The sequence below is a fragment of the Hyperolius riggenbachi genome, chromosome 6 (assembly GCF_040937935.1).
Source record: "Hyperolius riggenbachi isolate aHypRig1 chromosome 6, aHypRig1.pri, whole genome shotgun sequence".
Taxonomy (NCBI): domain Eukaryota; kingdom Metazoa; phylum Chordata; class Amphibia; order Anura; family Hyperoliidae; genus Hyperolius; species Hyperolius riggenbachi.
In genome coordinates, this window is record NC_090651.1 from 325570561 (window position 1) to 325584726 (window position 14166).

Genomic DNA, 14166 nt, shown 5'->3' on the forward strand with positions numbered 1-14166 from the left:
TCATTGTCTTGCTGGAAGGTGAACCTCTGCCCCAGTCTCAAGTCTTTTGCAGTCTCCAAGAGCTTTTCTTTCAAGTTTGCCCTGTATTTGGCTCCATCCATCTTCCCATCAACTCTGACCAGCTTCCCTGTCCCTGCTGAAGAGATGCACCCCCCGAGCATGATGCTGCCACCACCATATTTGACAGTGGGGATGGTGTGTTCAGAGTGATGTGCAGTGTTAGTTTTCTGCCACACATAGCGTTTTGCATTTTGGCCAAAAAGTTCCATTTTGGTCTCATCTGACCAGAGCACCTTCTTCCACATGGTTGCTGTGTCCCCCACATGCCTTTCTTCTTGCCGCTCTTCCATAAAGGCCAACTTTGTACAGTGCATGACTAATAGCTGTCCTATGGACAGAGTCTCCCACCTGAGCTGTAGATCTCTGCAGCTCGTCCAGAGTCACCATGGGCCTCTTGACTGCATTTCTGATCAGCGCTCTCCTTGTTCGGCCTGTGAGTTTAGGTGGATGGCCTTGTCTTGGTATACTCCTTCCATTTCTGAATGATCGCTTGAACAGTGCTCCTTGGGATGTTCAAGGCTTTGGAAATCTTTTTGTAGCCTAAGCCTGCTTTAAATTTCTCAATAACTTGATCCCTGACCTGTCTTGGACCTGTTTTGTGTGTTCTTTGGACTTCACGGTGTTGTTGCTCCTAATATTCTCTTAGACAACCTCTGAGACCCTCACAGAGCAGCTGTATTTGTACTGACATTAGATTACACACAGGTGCACTCTATTTAGTCATTAGCACTCATCAGGCAATGTCTATAGGCAACTGACTGCACTCAGATCAAAGGGGCCGAATAATTATGCACACGCCACTTTGCAGTTATTTATTTGTAAAAAAAATGTTTGGAATCATGTATGATTTTCTTTCCACTTCTCACGTGTACACCACTTTGTGTTGGTCTTTCATATTGAATTCCAATAAAATTGATTCATGTTTGTGGCAGTAATATGACAAAATGTGACAAAGTTTAAGGGGGCCAAATACTTTTGCAACCCACTGTATATACTTGCCGGGTGCTTGAGCAAACGGCCTAAAAAGCAAAAAACCTCTCCCTGTGCAGTATTAAATACTCACCGCTCCTCCATCGACGTCCTGTAGCTCCTGGCGGCTTTCCGGTGTCCTCCATATACGGCTCCCAGCGTGTCACCTGACCCGCACACAGACGCCAAGCCGCTAGGAGCTACAGGATGTCGCTGGAGGAGTGGTATTTTAAGGCCGACCCCCCAGAGAGAGAGAGAGAGAGAGATTCTAACTTTTTCTTGTTCTATCCAAAACTGAAAGCAAACCTTTATTTCCACTCCTTTCCAGTTGTGTATTTTTCCACTTTGTTTTCATTTTTGTTTTTAATAGGACCCCCTGAGCTGCACCTGGAGAATGAGCATGTTGAAGTACCCTCAGAAGGAGAGGCAGTAACATTATCCTGTGCAGCAAAGGGATACCCAGTGCCCACAATAACCTGGAACCAACCAGATCTCAAGGTAAATGTCTAAACGTGACATGCTTTATGACTGTAGTGTGACCTTTATCTCCTACATTGGGGCATAAATACTGTATTTTTTGGACTATAAGAGTCACTTTTTCTCCCCCAAAAGTGGGGCAAAAAAGTCACTGCGTCTTTTAGTCCAAATGCAGGGAGTCCCTGACTTGTGAATGCCTGCCAAGCGGAGGAGGACACGGGGGACAAACGGAGGACACAGGGGGACACAAAGGGGCATTGAGGAGGACAAAAGGAGGTGGACGCAGGAGGACACAATGGGGGTATGAGGTACAAAAATGGGCATAATCCACAAGATGCCCCTTCACCATGGATGCACCAGGTTTAGTATATATATATATATATTTTTCCCCCTGGTTTTGACCTCTAAATCTAGGTGTGTCTTATGGTCAGGAGTGTCTTATAGTCTGAAAAATACGGTAAATGGTTGGTTGAAAATTAGACAAAAACGTTATACCGTGCTACATTCCTAGAGACCCCAAAAATCTCATTGAAAGTTGTGTACCAATTTGATATTACAATTAAAAATCCTTTCATACCCCCTTCTATTTGTTCTTGGTAGTCCTCTGTACACTGTTGGTATTGGTAGTCCACTGTTCAGTTCTTAAAGGGACCAAAGCAGCTTTCTTTTTTTGCAGTTTGTGCTGGTTTCTAATAGTGTTAGAAGCTGCCATTTCTCCCCTTCCCTCTGCCCTTCTTTATCCAGAAAAAGGTGTGAATATAATCAAGTGTGACTCTCTAAACTTTTTGAAGTACAGCGTCCTATATCCCCCCTCCTCCCCTTGCTGAGTAAAGCTTTTGTTTGCTACTGTTAATTCCATCAATCTTTATCTGCCTGCTCTTTCTGTGGATGACACAGCCTGTCATCCACAGAAAGAGCAGGCAGATAAAGATTGCTGGAATTAGCAGTATCAAACAAAAGCAGAAGTAGGGCAATACATGCCTCTAAGAAACATTTAAATGTAAAAGAGGACGTGGAATGGATTTTTTTTTAGAAATGAGACACATTGTTCACATGCATTTTTAATGTGCTATTGAAATGCCCTTGGTGATAAAAATGGTGCGCGGTTCACTTTTAAGTTACGCTGTCCATCTGTTGGCTTCTGTCACTCTGCACCATAGTCGCTAGTACAAGTCTATCAGTCATCCTCATGCTTGGGGTCCATAAGAAATATTTGTCTTGTTCTCCATTTGTCACATCAGCTGGCATTCTCCCCTCAGTGTGTCATTGGTTTATTTCAGGGCAGATGGGTAATCACTTCTGAGCGCATGCATGACTAAGGCTGCCTTCCTGTAGCTGATTGTTCTTTGTGGCTGGCCAGTTCCAGCTGCTTCTCTTTAAGAATTTGTCAGCCTTTTTAGCCTGTGCATAAAGCTGAAGGAATTATTGTTGTTATGGTTTTAGGGTCGGTTCACACTTTTTTAAAAAACATATTCGTGGCTCCGCTTTTTGGCCCGGATCAAAACCAAAGCCACGGATACCAATGTTCAAAATAGCGGCCGTCTTCACACTTTAAAAAATGGATCCGCAAAATCCATTTTGAAAAACTGCATGTGTTTCCGGATTTGCAGGTTTTTTACGAACCCCGGATACATGGAGGGGTAGTAAAAGGCAATACAAAAACGGATCTCCCTCTTCACAGGATATTTGAATACAAAAAATGGAGGGAGATCCGGATTGCCATGCTGGAGGGGGTAGCAACCAGGAAGGGGGCCAGCGGGCAAAGCGGTGGGGAGGGGGGTCGGACCCCACCTCCCTCTCCTGGGTGCCCCCTTCCGCGCTCCCCCTCCAGCTAATTTTGTTAAAATCATTGCCTGCGGCAAGCGGGGAACTCACTCACCTCCTTGTTCCACCGCTCACTGCATCACTTCCTGCAATGCCACCCTCTGAAGATTGCAGGAAGTGGTGCGGTGAGCGGTGGAACTCAAGAAACTCGCCGCAAGCAATGATTTTAACAAAAGTAGCTGGAGGTGGAGCATGGATGGGGGCACCGAGGAGAGGGAGGTGGGGTCAGGCCCGCCCACCGCTGTGCCCGCTGGCCCCCTTTCTGGCTGCTACCCCCTCCAGCATGGCAGCTCCCCCCCCCCCCCTTCCTCCCCCATGGCCAGGGCTGGGGGTTAGAGATGGCCCAGCCTTGGAGAACTCATGGAGAAGCACATGATCAGTTTGATCAGCTGATAGATTTGTAAGTCTCTGATTTGCTGTGATGACTTCCTAGTTTAACACATGATTATGACCAGCAAATCAGAGGCTTACAAATCTATCAGCTGATCAAACTGATCATGTGCTTCTCCATGAGTTCTCCAAGGCTCGGCCATCTCTACGGGGGATATTTTTTTTAAACATAAACGGATTGGAAACGTATGCTGCAAAAGGGAATCACGGATCCATTTGCGTTCCGGTTTTTGAAAACCGGAGACCGGGCCACAGATTGCGTTCTACAACCATGCCTAGTGTGGACCGAGCCTTAGGTAGTGGATCCAGTATCTGCATAACACCCTCAATAAAAGCCACCTCTGCCTGCTATCAAACTTGTTGATTACCTGTACCAGTATGTTTTGGCATGGTCAAGGAAACCTTGGGGTAAAAACAAGAACATACAGTCTTCCTGTATATTTGAACAGCGGTGTCAGAAGGTATAAAAACAATTTTTGCTAAAAAAATAAATAAATATATAAAATGGCAGGTAGTGGAGGACTTACCTCTCCAAGAGAAGACATGATTTTGTCAGTTTTAGTAAAGTTCAATAGTAAATCTTATTTGACTACTCCACGATGCAATATGTTTCGCAGGTGAAATCATGCTTCATCAGGCAATAAAGGAGCGACTAGACTCAGTCATAGGAGAGGCACTTGGTGTTCCTATAAGCCTAGTTGCTCCCTTTTTGCCCGATGAAGCAGGATTGCACCTTTGAAACGCATTGCTTCGTGGAGTAGTCAAATAAAGTTTACTATTGAACTAAAACCGGCAAAATGGTGTCTTCTATTGGGGAGGTAAGTATCTCCCTTTGTGCATATGTGCACATGTCGATAGAACAAAAAAACCTTTTAGCCTATCACAATGTTAGTGGGTGTGGTTATAGATAATGGCAGTTGGTGCTGTCTAGTTTTCTTCATGTCTGCCAGTAGTAAAGATGATGATGTGCAGGCTGATTGTGGATCAAACAACATGAACAAATTACATGGCGAACATCAATCATTTCTTGATCTCTCTTTAAAGGGACCATAAGCACTTGTTAAAAATGAAATATTGACTTACCTGGGGCCGTCGTGAGAGTCCTGTGCATGCATGGTTCTCTAACATTGAACTGCACATGTGCAGGACTTTCACGCCGGGTGGCGTCATGACGCCTAGCTGGCCAGTGTGAGGACACTAATTAATGAAGCAGGCCTGACGGCTTTGGGCTGAAGTCGTCTGATAACGGAGACGCCAGCCTGGACCCGGAGAGGAGGACGCCGGGGGACCTTGCGGCCTACGGTGGGCTGGAGGAAGCCCCAGGTAAGTCAATATTTCATTTTTAATAAGTGCTCGGGGTCCCTTTAAGTGTATAAATAATAATAACAACTCATCATTCATTGTCTCTGAGTCCTCACATTACCCAGACTGCAAGATGTGACCCGCTGTGCTTTTTCCCCTCAGGCATCTGAGTCTGTCACCGACCTGGAAGTAGTAAGCAAAGTCACTGTGAAGTTCAATTCCAAGATAATGAACAACATTTCCTGCTCTGCACAAAACAGTATTGGAACCAAAGAGAAGAAGTTCACCCTGAGAATGTGTAAGTGTGACCTGGGAAGGGTGGATCCCGACCAATGGGAGGAGGCTCTAAAGAAAACCTTGCTGATAGTAGTGTGTATGATAGGCCTTACAATGAGGGCCAGGGCATGTGAAAGACGTTGTGTGACAAGGAATTGTCCCCGTGTTGTTGTACTGCTGATTGTCATCGCAGTCATACCCGTGTGAGTCACCACTGTCCCTCTCCATGTGATTCTGTTCTGGAAACTGAACTGTTCTAATAGAAATATCTTGGTGTTCTATCATTTGGGCTCTTATCTTACCATTGATTTTTAATCAAAGAGGCATAGTAGTGACAAATAGTTGAATGTAGTAAATTATTCAGTTAAAGAGGAGCTGTCAGCCATACTATCTCAGAACAAAAACACATATATAAGTAGATAAATACTTGCTCTACTCACATAGCATATGTATTGCACTGTCTACGTTTTGACTTTTAGTGATTTTTCTATAGTAAGAAAAGAGGAAACCCTTTTTAGGATTCTCCATCTTAACTGTGTCTGTCTTGAAGCCAATACTTATGTCATTTCCTACCTTACTCTTCTCTGCCTGATTGTGTATGCATTGCCCGCCCTCCTCCCAGTCTTCAGACACTCCCACCCAGCTCTGCAATAGAAAGTGCATTGTCTCAGCATGAGAAATCTTGGCCAATCAGAGGAACAGAGGTGTGGGAGGGGAAAAAAGGAGGGGAAGAGGCTTCAGCCAATCAGGCTGCATTAGTTTAAGTCTGAGGGGAAGTAAAGGATACATGCCTCTTATCGGGACATGCTATGGTAAAATTATGCAGGAGAACAGAGGCGCCAAAAGGATAAAAGGAAGCTAAATGAGCTTAAAAACCAAATTCTTGATAAATAGAGGAGGTAGTGGTGGACTTACCTCCTCCAAGTAGACACTCAACGACTGTAGTAAAGACAGTCAATATATTTTATTTATGAACTCCAAATATGCAACGCGTTTCGCAGGTTTGATCCCGCTTCATCAGGCAATAACAACGGAGCAATAGCATATGTGGTCAGTAGAAGAGCCAGGCACCTCTGTGAGGAGCCAGAGGCTGTTTGTTGTTTTAGGCACTGTAGATTGATCTGAGGAAGCGGGCTAATACCCATCAAAACGTGTTGTCTGTTTGTGTTCTGAATAAATATTTTTCCAGTCCTACTGGTGATTAACCTTCTGGAGAGGTAAGCGATTACCTCTCCTTTGAATAATAGTGGTTATTAGAATATAACTTCTGTATACATTGGACTTTGGATGCCTCTATCCTAATAATTTTGTGCAGCCATGTCATTCCAATACAGTGTGTGTGCATTTCCTGTACAGTGTGTGTGCATTTCCTGTACAGTGTGTGTGCATTTCCTGTACAGTGTGCGTGCATTTCCTGTACAGTGTGTGTGCATTGTCATCTGTTTAGGTTACTGCCTCCTCTAGCACAGCGTGAATTATACAGCAGAGATAAACGTGGATGACTGCCGGCAGATTTTTAAATGAAGGTTTCTTTTACTTGCGGTGTCTAAATTATTAACATAATATTTCTTTCTCTGTGCCCTGCAGATGTGCCTCCCAGCCTTGCACCAGCTCAAGGTAATTAGCATCATATTTCAGAGGAGTATAATTGTCATCTGTGCTGTGTGTCTGCCAGCAGCCTTGTCTCTCCAAAGGAGAACTGGGGGAGCGGCTGTCCTGGGACATTGGTCTGAGATATGGTTAAATCTGTTTTTCCCCAGCATTCTTTGTCCTACAGCATGCCCTCTGAATAGATTGGGGGGGGGGGGGGGGTGTAGTTATTTTATACCGCTAGATTAAACGGGAAGTGAATGTTTAAGTTAAAATAAGTTAGATGCACTTAACTTGCTAGAGAAAAACAAGTCTGCCTTCTTAAAGCAGAAGGTATTTGCAATAATTCAGGTTGGAGTGTGCATCTGATGCCTCCCACTGCTGAATATGCAAATCATCCTTTGTTGTCCCTGCAATCTAACCCACGCCTCCTGAACCACTGGAATGCAATGATGTGTCAGTTTTTTAATTGTACAGATCATTGCATTCCAGCAGTTCTGGAGGTGTGGTTAGCTTACAGGAACAACAAAGGATGATTTGCATATTTAGCAGTGAGGCTGCATGGGAGACATCAAATGCTCACTCCAACCTGAATAATCGCAAATATCAAAATTCCCCTCTGCTGCAATTGATTAATGAAACCATTATAATGTAGGATCTTCTATTGTTAGTAGGCTCACTTTCCCTCTTTCCTGGAGCCTTATCATGTGGTTGTCCCTACAGAAAGCAGTGCCAGTCTCAGTTCTCCCTACTCTGAGGATAGGAGAGCAGGAGATACCGTAAAAGGCTCTGCTTGCTACAGAAATTGAATAGAAGCTTCTTTGTGACAGCTGCAGTGATTGAAAGTAGAAGGATGTTTTTTCTTTACTGTACAGCTCTCTCTCTCTCACTCATTAAGTACGATATAAACATGCAATCTTGCTGCCATTTATTGTTAGCTAGCTGGCTGGTGATGGCACCTGTGACTGATAATGACTCCCTTTTGCTGTCTTTTACAGAACAGACTGGTGGAAGCAGCACGGCTATAATTGCTGTGGTTGTGTGTGTCCTCCTGCTGCTCCTTGTTGTCGCCCTCTTCTATTTCCTGCAGAAGAAGGGGAAGTTAGCCTGCGGACGCTCAGAGAAACAGCCCCTGTAAGTCTACCATTCATACATGCATATACAACGAAGGTAGTACAAAGCTGACAGATTTTAGAATAGTCCATCTTTTAATGGGGGATTCTTAGTATTTCCTTTGTTCTTTACAAAAGCACTTACCAGAAAAGACTTATTCAAAGATATTAGCCAGCTTGCTTACTCGTTTGTACACTGTTTGGGCAGTTGAATGAACAACTGCAGTTTTGTAAGTGCTTTTGTAAATAAAGAAATAATTGAAAAGCCCCCACAAGGAGATGCACTAGTCCAAAACCTGTCAGATCTGTCAGATATTCACTACCTACTGCAAGTGATAGGAACATAGAAGTAAAGTTATTCATAGGGATTTTTACTCTGGGAGTAATGAACATTGTATATGTATTTATTTTAAATTTTACAATTTTACATTTTTTTTGCTATAGTTGTCCTGTAATTTATTAGTATTTTTTGTTTGTTTTTGGGGTGGTGAGAGGAAACCAGAGTGCTACTACCAAAGGTATATCAGATTCTGTAATTGAAGATTTTCTCCTGTTTTTCATAGGTTATTGATGTTTTTCTGCTATTGATCAAAAAATGTTTTATGTAGTGAATTAATAAGCATTACTGCATTTTCTGCACATTTTTAAAGGTATTATTGAAAATGCTATTCCTAATGAATGCTATTCCTAATGAATGCCCAACCATTGATACTGTAATGAGTTCTCCCTTAACATACAATCTTCCTGCTGCTTGATGACAGCTGCAATGATTGAAAGCAGAAGAATGCTTTTTCCTTACTGATCTAGTATGACCTTGTAGCTTTCATTCATTGCTGGTTCCCTGGCTAGGAACAGCACCAGTGACTCCCTCCTGTCAGAACGGACTGATAGGTGCAGCTCGACCATAAGCACTGTAGTTGTGTGTGTCCTTCTGCTGCTGCTCGTGGTTGTGGTCCGGATTTTTAGCAAACGACTGTGTTTTTGATACGATCATCCAGATTAAAAAGAAACGATATTTCATCAGTCCACATAATTAAATAATGAAATCTTTTCCTGAAATCAAAACCAGCTGTGATTGTATGTATGAAAAAATAAATAAGCATGCTATGATTAAGGACCATTGCAGGTCCGAAACATGTTAGCTGAGTTTGCTGTGGCTGCCCTGGGATAAGTCCCAAATAAATCATTGGAGTGACTTGAAGCGGACCAAATCTCTTCTTTTCTACCTTGATCTGTGGGCTGGTTGCCCAGGTCCAGCTCGGTTCCCACTACGAGTGTAGCGGTATTTCCACCTTGTCCATCAATTTTCATTAAATGGTTGATTGGCCTCCAAGTTGAGAGATGTATGGTTACCTTTGTGCGCACCACTGCAGGTTCTGTGTTGTAACAACAAAATCAGTTACATCGCATCTGAACTGATGAGGTGCGAACTGTTCATAGACTTTGAATCGCACCGCATTACAGTGTGCAAAACAGTGTCGGTTACGATGTCAAAATTCAGTTTAGTTCAAAGGCCTGTTTTGTGACTGGTCCTCTTGAAAATTCAAACTATGTTATGCCTTCTATCCAGATCTGTCACTTGTCACATGACCTGGTTGCTTTACAATACACCTATCTGCCGCCACTCCTGCCTCTGCTATCACAGCGTAATGTCATTGTGCTGCATATTGAATGGAGAGCAGCCAGCCGGGGTCTTCAGTCTTCATCTGCTGCTCAGCACAACTGCGCTGCCTCAGGTTAGAAGTCAGAGCATCTCCTGAGAACAGGGGCAGCAGCAGCAGCCACTAAAAGACTCACAGGGTGATTGGGGCCTGTGGTATCCATGGCAACTGCATCCTATAGGTTGCGGATACATATTCATGAGCTGTCATCTGAACAAGCCAGGGATGGAGTCCTTCCAGATAGAGAGATGCATTGATTTGCATTCGGGAGTGTGTAAGGCTTGTGTCACATAACGCTCTCAAGTCTGGAATAGAAGAGACAAGAGGAAGGTTGTCTGTATTTGTAGCAAGATGTTCATTTCATAAAGTAACTAGCAACAGGATTGGAACCATTTAGGTAAAGTAACAGCAACATGCTTAGTTACATAATACTAATGCTACGTACACACATGCGACAACGATCGTTCGTTGAGAACGACGAACGAACTTTTAATTGATGAAAGAACGACCTAAGTAAAGTTAGTTTTAAAAGGTGTGTAACGATCTGATCGTTAGAACGAACGTTACATCACGTAAAGCAACTATTGCGCCTGCGCATAAAAATGAGAAGTTTCACGGAGAAATAGTGAAATGCGCATGTCAAGCCTAGTACGAACGACCGTTTCCAACGATGTACTACTTTTGCAAACGATCGTCGTTGGTTAAAATCCGCCGAGACAGAACTTTCTTTTGTAGCGATTTGGCTCGTTCGTCGTTTGCCTTAATAGTCGGTGGTTCGTTTTTTGTAACGATCGTCGTTGGTAAAGATCGGGGAACGATCGTTACAAACGACTATAGTCGCATGTGTGTACGCACCTTAAGATTGCCCCTGGTGTAGCCTTTTTGTATATTTGTCTGTCTACGTAGCAGGCATGAAATGTGGCCACACACGATACAATAAAATGATCCGATTTTACAATTCGATAAATATGGATCTTCCGAAAAAATTGAAAGCTTTTTTTATAATTCGACTGAAAAATCCGATAAGATTTCCCTTTTTTTTTTTTATCGATCCGGAATGCTGAAAAATGTTCTTACATTTTTCTAAAGATTGTATGGTGTGTGTTGGATGGTCAATTTATTAATATACACACCCCAGCAATTTTCTCAGAGTGTCCAATCATTTTTATCATAATTGGGGAAAAATTGAACGTGTGTGGTACATTGGTCATATTTTTGAAATGTTACAATCAGTCAGAAAAATGGATTTGCTGCGATTTCACCTTGATTTGAATGTAAATCATTGGAAGCTTTTTTCAAAAATGAAAATGACTCACAAAACTCTTTCCAGACGATGGATCATTTCCAATCGCTGCAGTAATCAATCAGCCAATCCAATCAGATAAATGGAATTGATCCATTTTTTCAGATCGAACTGATCGGATTGCAAAGCGGTAATTCAGCTGTTAATGGGCACAACCAATCATTTCTGATTGATTACTGCAGCGATTAGAAATGATCAATTGGCTGCGAAATTGTACCATTAATGGGCACCTTTAAAGGGAACCTGACATGAGAGGGATATGGAGGCTGCAATATTTATTTCTTTTTAAACAATGCCAGTTGCCTGGCTGTCCTGCTGATCTTCTGCCGCTAACAATTTTAGCCATAGACCCTAAACAAGCATACAGATCAGATGTCTATGACTGAAGTCTGACTAGATTAGCTGCATGCCTGTTTCAGGTGTGTGATTCAGACACTACTGCTGCCAAAGAGATCAGCAGGACAGCCAGGCAACTAGCATTATTTAAAAGGAAATCAACAGGTCACCTTACATAGATTAGCTGCATGCTTGTTTCTGGTGGTATTCAGACAGTACTGCAGCCAAATAGGTCAGAAGGGCTGCCAGGCAATTGGTATTGTTTAAAAGGCAATACATATGGCAGCCTCCGCATACATCTCACTACAGTTAGGCCAGTAATGATGTTTTGAAAATTGCATGGTAATCTGAGACAAGCGGACTCCTATTGGTGGAAACCCAAAAGGCTGCTACGGGCAACCAATCACAATCCTCTTTGCCTTTCGCTCGGTACTGCAGAGTAAGCTGGATGCTCTGTGTGGCTTAGCTGGGCTGGTAGGTTAGCAGCATCCTGCCTTGGAGATGCACTTTTTCCCTACAGCCTTCATTCACCATTTACAGCTTGTTGTTTTAGCTGATGAGAAACAAACAAAGGAAGACCTATAATGAGAGCAATTTTCCCAGGCATGAGCCTGCCGCTATAATTGAATACTTAGCTAATTAATTCCTAGCAACCACAGGACACTTAAGATGTGGCATAACCCCGCCTGGAGTCGGGAGTCCTTGGCTCAAGGGTTGAAAACAGCCACAGTCCCAATGGCTTTACTGAGGATAAAAGGAGGATTTTTAACTAGTGACTGTCTACATGACATATATGCGGTCAGAATGATGCAGCTTCTACCTACCTCTCTGTAAAGGAAAAACACAAAGGGACAATAGAGAGCTCCAGATGGTGTAGTATGTTGGCACAATGCAATGTACAGTAAATGAGGTAAAAGAGAGGTACTTACAAAGGGGGGTTACCGCTAAGGCAACCTTTAGCTTTAGCGGTGGGCAGCACGGTGATGTAGTGGTTAGCACTCTCACCTTGCAGCGCTGTGCCCCTGGTTTATATCCCAGCCAGGGCTCTATCTGTGTGGAAAACACATGTCCCCATAGGTTTCAAGTTCAAATACTTAGACCCGAGTTCTATGGGATGTACTCACTTAAGGCGGACCCACAGTCCCACACCAAACATTTTTTTTAATTAACAATATTTAGTTGCACCACTCTGACACATACAAAAAAAAATAAACACTCCTTCAAACCTATGAGCATTTCAGTGCATGCTTTTCACCCTTCTCTTTTCATAGCTAGGGTTATACTGGGGGCAGCCATTAGCCATTCCTCCATTGCTGGACACCATCTACTCCACCAGTTTGCCGGAAAAATCCCGGCAATTTGAAAGGAAGGTTCCTCCAATAAATGTAAAATATTTTATATTTTTGATCATGCAGCTGAAAAAAGGCTGCTATTTATTATTATAATTTAGAAAATAGATTTTATTTCTGAAATCTTGTATTTTTAATTTGGGTCCACTTTAATATCAGTAATTTTGAAGATAGCGCATGAAAACTTTACCAGGCATTGCACAAACCATGAAACGCATGTTATGCATTTTACACTGACTGTGCTCATAAAATGTATAGATATGTACTACATTCACCCCATCTTGTTCAGAACCCACTGACAGGGCCCATTCATACTAGAGGATTTTGCCGGCGATTTCGGCAAAACGCTTAAGTGCTAGCGCTTTTTAAAGTGCTAGTGCAATGATACCCTATAGGCACGTTCTCATTTGGGTGATTTGCGTTAATCGCCGGCCAGGGCCGGAGCTACCATAGGAGAAAATGGGCAATTGCCCCAGGGCCCTAGAGCCTGTAGGGGCCCCCAAGGTGTCCTTCCCCCATCTTATCTTTTGCTCCCCAGGGACTCTGCAGAGTCTGTTAAGTAGGGAGGTGATTGGGGGAGGGTCAGCAGCCAGCTCAGGGGCCCAGGAGGGAAATTTGGCTGCAACAAAGGGCCTCTAATGGCGCTTTTTGGTCAGGGGGTGTCTGTTGGGGGGCCTCCAGTCTAATTTTGCCCTAGGACCCAATTGTTTCTTGAACCGGCCCTGTCACCGGCGATTAACACAAATTGTCAAACATGTAGTCTGCACCATTTTCAGGTGATTTCCCGGTGATTGCGTTCGGTTTCAGTGCTATAGAAGAGGAAAAATCGCTGCAGTGTCCAGTGATTTTTCTGCGTGAAATCGTGGAAAAATCACTCCCGCAATCGCCGGCGTTTTGCGCTTTTAAGTGTGAACAGGGCCTTACCCTGCTCCATGTGTTGGGGTCTTATCTGGCTGAAACACAAGAGTGTTTGGACACAACTACCTCCGGGCCCGTTAAGAATGAATTACAGGGAGGGCAAAATGCTGCAGGGCATCTAAAAGGGGGTCTTAGCAATGCTGATAGCATCGACAATTGAGTATCCAAGAGAGGCAAGCCCGGCATAGATTAGTAAATCCTACACAAAGGATTATTTAAAAGATTTTCTAGATTTAAAAGGCTTTCCCTAATTAAACAGAGAAGCAAAAGTAAAACAGCTGCATGATTGGCTGTATTTTCCTCATTGCGATTTATACATGTAGTGAAAGCTTTCCGTTTCTGGTAATACTTTTGTCTCAGCTCAGCTGGTAACACCCATACATACGGCACAGCAGGCAGCTTCCATAGAGGAGCTTGGAGATGTGTTTCCTTGAATGCATGCAGAGTGCTTGTGCTCTGTCTGATGTGAGGGACACAGCTGGAATGTGCATTGCAGGGAATTACAGAGGGGGGGGGGGGGGGGGGGGGAGCGGTTCTTTGTCAGTTTGTTAGTTTAGCTCATAAAGAATACCTTACAATATGGAATTAATCTATTATGT

General features: G+C 43.4%; 1 protein-coding gene across 2 annotated transcripts in view; it reads left to right on the top strand.

The window, feature by feature from the left end:
* BCAM (basal cell adhesion molecule (Lutheran blood group)) overlaps window positions 1–14166 on the top strand; it is a 134084-nt gene that overhangs the window by 103734 nt on the left and 16184 nt on the right. For both annotated transcript variants that reach the window (XM_068241427.1, XM_068241426.1), the window contains exons 11-14: window positions 1400–1527; window positions 5185–5320; window positions 6886–6915; window positions 7887–8022. In XM_068241427.1, the coding sequence (XP_068097528.1) occupies window positions 1400–1527; window positions 5185–5320; window positions 6886–6915; window positions 7887–8022 (430 nt within the window). The remainder of the gene's footprint in view (window positions 1–1399; window positions 1528–5184; window positions 5321–6885; window positions 6916–7886; window positions 8023–14166) is intronic.